An 11,038-nucleotide genomic window follows, 5' to 3' on the forward strand; every position below is an offset into this window, starting at 1 on the left:
TAAACACAAGCGTTTCAGGTGGTGAAGAACTCTCGAGGGGGGGGGGAAACTACTCAAACGTCCTGCTAACATCATCATTAGAGGGAGTTAATTTGTTTCAATCATTCGATACGGTTGTTGCGGATACGTTTATTGAAGATGGTAGTAGGAGTTTTTATGATGAGCAGTTGTTGGGAGGGCCTATGAAGACTTTTTGTTATGAACCTAAGGCAAGCCCACTGAATATACAGGAGGAGGAGTGTACCCAGGTCCAACAAAAAGGCGGATTTTTGTGTGAGAATTCTGAACAGGCAACATGGCTGTATGTTTTGAATTATTCTACATAGCATAATGCTGAAAATGCAGGGGACATTATTTATATTGTTGAGCAGGTACGAGAGGTTCAAACAACAAATATTTCTTTTCAGCAGAAGGTGATCGTGGAGAACTCAAGTCCGGATTTGGAAGATTTAACTCAGAACTGAGATAGCCACAAAGCCATTGAAGAGAGGGTTAATTCATCTTGCAGACCTTTGAAGAAGTTGGATGCTTTAGGAGCTATTATGAGCTGTTCTGTTTCTCAAGTAGAAGAGGAAAAGGAACTTTCAGACGCTGACATTGAGAATATTAGCCGTTTAAACAGCTTGCAAGGTGACAAAATGATTCCAGCTACTCCGAAGTATGAGGCTAGTAAAACGTGGAAAATTGGTCATGATTTGGGGATTTTGATCATAAAACAAAATCAGCAATGATATCAAAGCTGGAGTAGAGAATGGCTTTGAAAGTCAATAGACGATAACTTTTTTTCCTGTTCAAGATTTTTTTTAGTTATTATGTCGTTGCCGTTATCGTTTCTCTTGGAATTGTCGTGGTGACCTTTCTTTCTACAGGAACATAATTTTACTAGAAACATTATTTCTAAACATAACCTCTCGTTTATTGGTTTAATTGAGTCGAAAAAGGAAGAAGTGGATAATTTTCTTGTTAATAAGCTATGGCCTAACTTGGATTATAACTTTGATTTTATTCCCTCAATCGGTGCTTCTGGTGGTCTGTTGCTTATTTGGAATTCTATATTGCTCCATAATGTGCTTATTATTAAAGGTCAAAGGTGTATTATTATGGATTTTGTGTATGATTCTGCTCCATGACGTCATATCTTGATTTATGCTAGTAACATTGCTTCTGAAAGGGTTGTTTTTTGGCAGCATCTAGGTGATTATTTGAGTTTCATGGGTACTATTTTCATAAGTGGTGACTTTAGTGAAACTTTGTGCCCCGAAGAGAGATTGAATGCGTCGGGTTTTACACCTTTTATGTTGGCTTTTCGTGATTTTGTTAACAGTGCTGAGTTGATGGATTTGCCTCTTCAAGGAAGGACTTTTACTTGGCAAAATTCTCATTCCATGTCTTGTATTGATAGATGTCTAGTTTCTGCTACAACTAGTGTTCAATGGCCTATGATGTCATTATTTGCTTTTTCCAGAGGTCAGTTTGATCACGTTTCGATTTGTTTCCGGTATGCGAATATATTTGATTGGGGTCCTAAGCCTTTTCGGTATGTTGATGCATGGTGGGATCAAGAGGAGTTTGAGGGTTTTGTTAAGGAGAGCTGGGATGATATTTGCTTAAATTCTTCGAATCTCATACAGAGATTAAATGAACTGAGGTTCCGTATTCAAAATTGGAACTCGGAAGTGTTAGATGATTAAGCAAAACGTATTAGAGATCTTTCTGATAAGATATTGTCTAGAGAAATTGCGGGGGACTCGGGGCTTATTTCTGAGGTGGAGAACTAGGAGCTTTCTAGTTTCGGAGAGGATCTATAGTCATCAGAAAAAGAGATTGGAATCTCATTGGGCCCAAAAATCTAGATTGAAATGGAGTGTGGCGGGAGATAAAAATACTAAGTTTTTCCACAGTATGACTTATGTTCATTATAGAAACAATTATATATGTTCGATCCAATCGGATGATACGTTTTATACGGAGCCCAATGACATCAAATCCCATATCAGAGAGTTTTATAGACGCTTGTATAGTAAAGGGGACAAGATTCAGTTTGACATTTCTAGACTGCATTTCAATTGTTTGTCGGCAGCAGAGGGTGATTCACTGGTCATGGCATTCTCTGAGAAAGAGATTTTTGATGCTTTGTGTTCTTGTGGGGAGAAGAAAGCACCAGGTCCAAACGGTTTTAACTTCTATTTCAACAGAAGAGCTTAGCCGTTTATGAAGATGTGTTTGTGAAATTTTTTCCAGACTTCTTCAGATTTAATACCCTGCCTAAGGGTATTAACACTTCTTTTATGGTTTTAGTTCCTAAAGTGGCGGGTTCAGCTAATATTAAAGATTATCGTCCTACTAGTCTTGTTAATGGGTTCTTCAAATTGCTATCCAAGACGCTTTCTCGGAGATTAGCTACTTTGCTGCCTAAAGTGGTGTCAGATAATCAGCTGCTATTCTTAACAAGAGACGGGTTTCTGTTGCCTTTGCTTATTTGCTTTCCTGCTTTCTAGCTTGCTATTGCTATTACCAGTACCAGTTTGCTTTCCCGATTGAAGTTACGGGACCGGTTGTTGCTTGCTTGTGCCTTAAAATGGTAAAGGACAGAGCCCACGGAGCGGTATGGAAGTCAGGGGTCATGGAAAGAGGTAAGGAAAGGCCAGGCTGATACGGGAAACTACAAACATAAAAATAGAGGAAAAACAGAACCTACCTTTGCTTTTGTTGTCCCGTTCGGTTCCTTTCTATAATATAAGGAAAAAGAATAGGACAAATAGGGTTATGAGTAGATGGAATCCACTGGATAATATGCGAGCCCCTAGAAGCTGCTATCACCTTTGGAACTGCCGGATTGGGCAAGACTTCCCGAACCAGGTAGGTGGTTCAAGAACGCCTAAGACAAGTATGGGTTAGGGATGCTTTTCTGAAGGGTAGAAGTATTCAGGAGTGCACTATGATTGCTAATGAGTTCGTCCATTCAGCATTGAGAAAGAAGGTTAAATTGCCTGTTTTAAAGCTGGACTTCCATAAGGCTTTTGATAGTATTGAATGGGATTACTTGCTATTGGTGTTCAGATGTGTGAAGTTTCCTGCTAATTGGTTGAAGTGGATGTCCTGTTGTTTCTCTTTGGCTACCACGTCTGTTCTGGTAAACGGTAGTCCTGATGACCCTATTAGTTTACAGAGGGGTGTGGGTCAAGGTGACCCCATTTCCCCCTACCAGTTCGTCTTAGCGGTAGAGGGTTTGAAATGCTTACTTGATAAAATTATGGAACTGGGGCTAACTCGGGGGTTCTCTTACTCTTATAATCATGATCCGATCTCAATGCTTCAATTCGTAGACGGTACTATTTTATATGTTCCAAATGACATTAAGCAACTCAGAAACTTGACACATATTCTTAGATGTTTTGAGTTAATCTCGGGTCTAACTATTAACTTTCATAAGATCACTATTATGGGTATTAATATTAGTGAGATTGAGTTATTGGAAGATGCGCAGGTGGTTGGTTGCAGGGTTGAATCTTTTCCAATCAAGTATTTGGGTCTTCCTTTATCGAGCTGGAAGCTTGCGATGAGTTCTTGGGATCATGTGGTGGAGCGTTTCAAATCACGATTGGCTTTATGGAAAGGGTCTCTTCTTTCTGCGGCAGACAGGTTAATTCTTATTAAATTTGTCCTGTTTAGTGTTCCAGTGTATTTTATGTATATCTTTAGCATGTCGAGAGCGATTCAGTCTCAGCTTGAATCATATATGATGCGTTTTCTCTAGAAAGGAGATGTTAGTTCTCGGGTTATGAGTAAAGTTTTTTGGAGGGTGATTTGTCATGATTTTAAATGCAGTGGTTTGGATATTTCTAATTTGCATGTTAGAAATCAAAGCTTGTTGTTCAAGTGGATTTGGAAGTCGAGGGTTAGTAATAATAATTCACTTTGGTTTAAAGTCGTGTCTAGTGGCTCAATTGTGGTAGATTGGGATTCACTAATAAACAACGATGTTAAAAAATTATCGTTTGTTTGGAAAGGCATTAGAAGATCTTGTTGTTTAGATAAAAAAGTTTGGAGTATTTTTATTGCAAATCTGAATTTTAAGGTTGGCATGGGAGATTCTATTTCGCTTTGGAATGATATATACTTGGATGGGTGACGCCCTAGCATCTATTTTAAGGTTGGCATGGGAGATTCTATTTCGCTTTCATCTTTCGAACCAAAAGCATGTTACTATTAATGTTATTCAGGGGTGGAGATGGAGGCGAAGATTGAGAGGTAATGAATTGTTGTTGCTAAGAGATTTACAAGCTTCGTTTAGTGTTTTAGTTCCTCGGATGGATAGATCGGATGAGGTGAGGTGGAAAAATAGAGCGGGAGTTTATTCGCCGGCTGCCTTGTGTAAGCAGTTAACAGCTAAAAGTATCGGTTTCTAAGCAATTCTGATCGTCAGACTGGGCAAGAAGAAATTGTGCAGCAACAAGATGGTTCTGATCTGGTTTTACATGGTTTTGATGAGCAAGAAAGGAATGGAAGTGTTATTTTGCATGGGGCTGTGCATGGGAACAGTGTGAGCCAATTAAATGAGACTAACAATGTTAGTTTTAGGAGGCAATCAAATGTGCAGGTGAATTCATATGTGAACAGTGTCCCTGGAGCTGCTGCTGGATTGTTTTTGACAGAATATAATCCTTTCTTAATTATGTAGAAATCTCAAGCTCCTCCCAAAGTAAAGTTTTTTCTATGGTTAGCCGTTCAAAACCGACTCCTTTCTCTTATTTTTCTTGCAAAACGCTCAATTATTTCTATGGATAATCTTTGTTCTTTATGCGGAGAGGACGAAAAGCAGGAGCATATTTTTATTCACTATGCACTACTAGAAAACAGTAAATTACCGACAGAATTTTTTTGATTTAACGACGGATTTTAGCCTTTTAACAACGGAAAACTTAACTTACCAACGGATTTCAGCCTTTAGCAACGGAAAAATCCGTTGCTAAAATGCAGTTTTCTAGTAGTGGTCTTTGCAAGGAAATTTTTGTCTATAGTGTGTATTGGTGCCTTCCAAATAAATTTATGGATTTCTTAGTTCAATGGAATCATATTATCTCTAGAGGTCCTTATTCAAAATTATGGAGGCTTCTGTTCATCATGGTGTGAGAAATTTGGAAGTGCATGAATGAGAGGATTTTCCAGAACGAGGACAAGAATATAGATTTGGTAACCTTTCGTTGTTTTTTTCATTCTGTTTTTATTTTTAAACATGTAATAGAGGTTTTGCGTATTCGGGTTTGGGTTTCTTTAGATATCCGCTTGTATTTTATTCTCAGGTCCGTTATATTTCTTGCCTTTTCTCCGAGTCGTAACTTTTAGTGCGCTGTCATGAGCGTGCCACTTCTTATGCGAAAACTTAAAACTAGGTTTTGCCACTTCTTGTGGCTTTAATATACATATTATTCATTAAAAAAACTTAACATAGTATCTTAAAAAAAACCTTAACGTTGCCTCATGATCATTAGAACATGAGAGGGTCCTGAATCAATTTCGATGTCGGCTGAATTTAGAGGTATGGTGATGAATAGTAAAAAATTGATTTTTTTTTATATATTAAGAAAACAGTCAACGATATGTATTTAAAATATATTAGTGTTATATATTGCATTTGACATTCTTTTATAAATTTGGTAATGTGTATCATCCATGTTTAATTTTATAAAAATATTTTTATATTTTAAAACAAACCAACTGCCGGAGAATTTATTTCTTCTTCTCATAATTATGGTTATCAACTGTGCAAGCTTTAGTGCTCCATCAATGTTTTGCAAGAAGTTCAGACTATTTTTTTATTTCGAAAAATATAATTGAACTGGTTCAAAGACGAATTTGTTATGTTTTGGACATTATATGACTTCTGAGATGTATTTGAATTATTTTTAAGATTTGATTTGTTATGTAAAGTAAAAAATTGTAAATATTTACATTTTTAATATAAATTCGTCTGTGTAAGTTAAATGGTGATAAATTTAAGGGCCAAATAACCAAAAATACCAAACATTTAAAGAAAATTTCACAAAACTCTAAACTTTTCAATTTCATCTTATTGTCCTAAAACGCATGATTTCGTTTGATTTTGTCCAACTCTCAATTTTCAATTGATTTTGCATATGTGGCACCTATGTGGCGCTGATGAGACATGCCACACGTATGCCATCTTAGCGAATGAAAGGTAACAAGTCCAAATAAATTTTTAGATTTAAAAAAAAAATATTTACACCCTCAAACTTAAATTAGTTTCTACTTAACTTTTAAAATATTTACCAATTTTATGTTTATTAATTTTTTTATTCACACCCTCTTCTTCATTTATGTTATCTACAAATAAATAAAATATATAAATTAAAACTAATTAAATAATCATCTCATACCAATCGCATACAAATTTTTTCCCGATAATTTAAAAAAATAATTTTTTTTGCCAAACCCTAAAAAAATTAAACCTTTGCGATTTTTGTCAGTTATGACCACACCTTCTAAAATTTGCAAATATAACCCATTTTGACAAATTATGTTCATTTTATTGCCAATTAATCAAACCATTTTCTTGCCAACATGACAAGCATGTATATAAGATTTAATCACAATAAATTATTAAACATTTGTGTGTTGTATCATAATAAAAGATTTAATCACAAGAAAAAAAAACTGATTCAAAAATGGCTATAAAAGAAACATAATATACAAAAGCAGGTTATATTTGCTAATTTTGAAAAGTATGTTCATAACTGACAAAAATTGTAAAAGTTTGGTATTTTTTGAGGATTTAGCCATTTTTTCCGAGGAGGATGCTCCTCCTCGTTGGAGGAGCAGATCTGCTCCTCACTTGAGGAGCAGATCTGCTCCTCACTTGAGGAGCAGCAGCTCCTTGTCTGAGGAGCAGCATCTCCTCGTCTTAGTTGCTGCTTCTTGGAAGAGGAAGAGCAGTAGCTCCTCGCCGAAGGAGGAGTTGCCGCTCCTATGCTTTCCGGACAAAAAAAATTTAGCGCACAAAATTTTAATATTTTAAATTAGTTCGTTGATTTAATAGAGTATTGAAGACGGAAAATGAGGGAGGCGGTCAGAAAATAGTGGGACAGTCAAAACGGGGGAGCCGACCAAAAAATAATATCAGTGGTGGAACTGTCGGAAAAGACAAAATTAAAAATTAATTTATATTTAAAAATTAGTTTTAATTATAATATTGATTATTTAAAATATTTTTTAAAATTTGAAAAAAAATTAAGTTTAAATGATTTAATGTTTAAGAGTGTAGAATTTTTTTTAAATAGAAACTTAAATGGACTTCTAACCTACTAATAGATATGGTGGCACATTATGTGGTTCGCTACATTAGCGCCACATAAGCACAATCATGTGTCAATTGAGGCTTGGATAAAATTGAATCGAAATCATGCGTTTCAGGACAAATTGGATGAAATTAAAAGATTTGGACTTTTGTTAAACTTTCTTCAAAGGTTTGGCATTTTTTGGTTATTTGGCCTATATTTATTAAAGGAATTATATAGTTATTGGTTTAATTTATTATATATATATATTGGATACATTAACAATACATTGTATGCACACCATTGATACATTATAGATTAATCGCCGATACAACATTGATACATCTTTGATACATTGCAAATACATATGCTTATCTTTTTTTATTATTTTAACGAAATTAATTTTGTAGATACACTATTAGTTATAATTTATAGAATCGGTGTCTAACTCAGAATAATTTTTTTTATATAAATTCATATGTATGTAATATTAACTTCAATGGTTGATAAATTTAATGAAGTCATTATATTGTTATTAGTTCATTTTTTGCATATATATTATGTATATACATATTGAATATATCAAGAATACACTGTAAATACATCGCTAATACCCTTAGTTGACCTAGCCAGAGGTGGCGCCAGTACGTATAGAAATAAAATTATCAAACCCTAATTTTGCTTGCCCTAGCCGAACCACACATCAAAAAAGCGCGTGCACACACACATCGCTCAATTCCAGTCTTGAAAACAAGTTTCTACGCTTTAATCAATCAATGATGCTTTGATGCGCACTGATCTAAAGCTGGATTCCACATTCAGATCACTAAAAAATGAGCCAAGGACTTAGAACATTACTTTTGAGAACCCAATCATATTTTTTTATCACTCTTTAACATGTTTGCATGCGAGATCTACAAAGATCTGTAGTTTTAACTGTTTGATGTTTTAACTGTCTGATGTTTTAAATGCTTTTTTTGATAAATTTAAGTTTATGACATGTTTAGACCAGATCTATACTAGAAACATGATTGTAAGGTCTTTTATATGTTTTAGATACCCTCACATGTCAGATCTAATCAGATTTGTGTAGGTAGAATCACATGTTTAGCCATAGACGTTTTTTCCATACTTGACGTTCTTGACATATTTGCTTCCAGATCTGTTTAGAAACATGTTCTTATTATGTTTTTGAGTGTTTAGGGTGTTTATATTTCAATTGCAGTATTGTTTTGTGGGTTTAGAGCGTTTTTGAATGTTTTGCATGAAAAACCGAGTCGAACGACGAACTGTCGCCGTCCTCGCACTGGCGGTGCCGCCACTCCCTTTGGCGCCATGGTGCCCTGTGCTCATCGTTCCCGGATCTTTCAGAATTTGATCTAGACTTGTTTTTGTGTTTCCGTAATACCTTGTAAGTTTAAGTACTAAAATGTGCTACATGTCCTATAAGAAGAGATTGGAGTTGTAAAAATAAAGGATTATTGGTATTAAAAAGAAAAGATATTTCAAGTAGGATGGTTATGATTATCGATTTATATAAGGGAGTTTGGATATCAGCATCCATTAAGATAAGTAATAACGGGAGTAAGAGAAATTATAAGAAAAATATTATATAAGCTTTATCTCCCGAAATAAAGATTGTTATATTAATACTCGGGATGAGTTATTACGAGACTGCCGATAAGATTGTATAAAATTACGGAGTCGTTTTATTTAATTGGTTATAAATAATACTTAAGTAGTTGGGTTAAAGTGATTAAATGATTAGTTAAGTTAAAAAAAGTTAAAAGGATTAAATGTATTAAGAAAGAAAGCAAGGGACTAAGTACACAAGTTGACCACCACAATATATACATTAATATTTGAAATAAATGAATCTAGAAGCAACTAAATTCATCCATTTTCAAGAATCAGATGGCGATCACTAGGGCTTGAGCGTCCGAAGTTCGAATCAAGAGATTTCTTCATCGATTTATCAAGAATTCCGCCTACTATCATCCTAGTCTTGATATCAAGGTAATACGCTGATTTTCTATGGAGTTTTGATAGTTTAAAAATATGTTTATAAGTCAGTTTTACATCGTTCGAATCAAACTATCAAAAACACGTCGTTTTCAACGTTTTTAAAGTGGTTTTGGATGGTTTTTGAGCTACAATGAAGTGGGTACATATCGAAGTAGGCCATGACTGAGTTACGGAGTCAGAGAAGCTGTTTTGAACAACTCGAGTAGCCCCTAATGTTATATCCCATGAATCTGACATCGCTAATTGGACCACGTGTCAACTTTCAATTCGCTGGAGTGGCGGTAATAGAAACGTTATCGGAAGACTTAAAGAAAACAAGGTCTAGAAGATCGGCGATGAAATTCCAATATGAAATGTTTGAGAATTTATATCGAATAAAAACGGTGAGAACGGGATTAAAGAAAGACAATAAATTAAGATAAATAATTTATGAGTCCCAAACAAATTATTTTTACGTCAAGATTCATAAAATAACTTTAAGAAGCTATGGCTAAAATTTTATAAATTTTGGACAAAATTTATTTTATCGAGTAGGACTAAGCGGAACCTCAATTATCAATAAGATTTAATATTAAATAAAGTATAGGTCCCGATCTATATAATTTTATGCCATCGTTCGTAAAATATTTTAAGAATTTATCGGTAAAGTTTCGCATATTTCGGAGACTGTTTTAATTTTGGACGTGGACGTTAATTGAGGATTTGGGTTAAAGTACGAGATTGAACTGTTTGAGTCTAGTTTTACTTTAACCAACCTATATATATATATATATATATATATATATATATATCATCTTTTTCATTAAGAATGAAGGTTCCAGAGATTCAAAAATCCCCTTTTCTTTGATTTTCATCGCTTCCATCATTCTTCACGTACGGCTTCCGATTCTCGACCATTTCTGACGTTCTATAACTCGAATTGGTCGTATTTCAGTGGGTAATCAAGTTAAGCATGTTGTTTTATCGTTCGGTTGAGTGAATTCGAAGGCATATTGATTTAAAACGATAGGTGTTTACCGTACCGAATCGTTTTATCGTTTTAAACTCGTTTTAAGCGTTTTCTTGCGTTTCCGACTAGTTTGATTGATGTTTTGATGAATATAATGGTTTGGGTACCTAAAATGTCAAGTAACGGAGTTGGAACGGTGGTTTTTAATGGCTCAAATTGTGCCCAAACGATGGAACGACGTGCCCCAAGTAAGGGCATAACGTGCCAAGCTAAAAAGCTTGGGCACGACGTGCCCAAGGAGGGTGCACGACGTGCACCTCTCCATTTGTGGGGGGCACATCGTGCCAACGGGGTGCACGACTTGAAACTCCCCCTTCTTGAAGGATTTGACGCGCCAAAACCTAATTCGATGATCCCCCGACCTGATATCGACTTCCGGACTCCGAAAATGCGAAATTTGGACGTTAAACGTGTAAAATATGACTTGAGGTTCGGAGGAAGGTTGAATATGGTTATCAATTGGTTTTCTTAGGTAAACCTAAATACTATATCGGGAATTGAACGAGAAGTTCAATATCGAGATTTAGTTAGAGTAGTTTATAGATGGAAATAGCTTAAAGTCTTTACGTCCATATGTGACGAGTTTAGTGTATCGTGACTTGAGTCTAGAATTGATCTTAGAATAGGATTCTAATGTGAGTCTCTTGATTTGAAATCCTTTTAGATATGGCGAGACAACCAGCAACCAAATAAGGAGCTCGGGAAGCTT

The 11,038-nt window shown here is 35.2% G+C and overlaps 1 protein-coding gene across 1 annotated transcript; it reads left to right on the forward strand.

Moving 5' to 3' along the window:
• Positions 1-1,902: 1,902 nt before the first annotated feature.
• LOC126681836 (uncharacterized) lies at positions 1,903-4,885 on the forward strand. The gene is made up of 8 exons (XM_050377391.1): positions 1,903-2,164; positions 2,242-2,420; positions 2,519-2,605; positions 2,864-3,642; positions 3,829-3,996; positions 4,079-4,328; positions 4,427-4,600; positions 4,682-4,885. Exons 1-8 carry the CDS (start codon positions 1,903-1,905, stop codon positions 4,883-4,885), a joined length of 2,103 nt encoding a protein of 700 aa, XP_050233348.1.
• The last annotated feature ends 6,153 nt before the right edge of the window (positions 4,886-11,038 follow it).

The sequence above is a fragment of the Mercurialis annua genome, linkage group LG5, assembly GCF_937616625.2.
Source record: "Mercurialis annua linkage group LG5, ddMerAnnu1.2, whole genome shotgun sequence".
Lineage (NCBI taxonomy): Eukaryota > Viridiplantae > Streptophyta > Magnoliopsida > Malpighiales > Euphorbiaceae > Mercurialis > Mercurialis annua.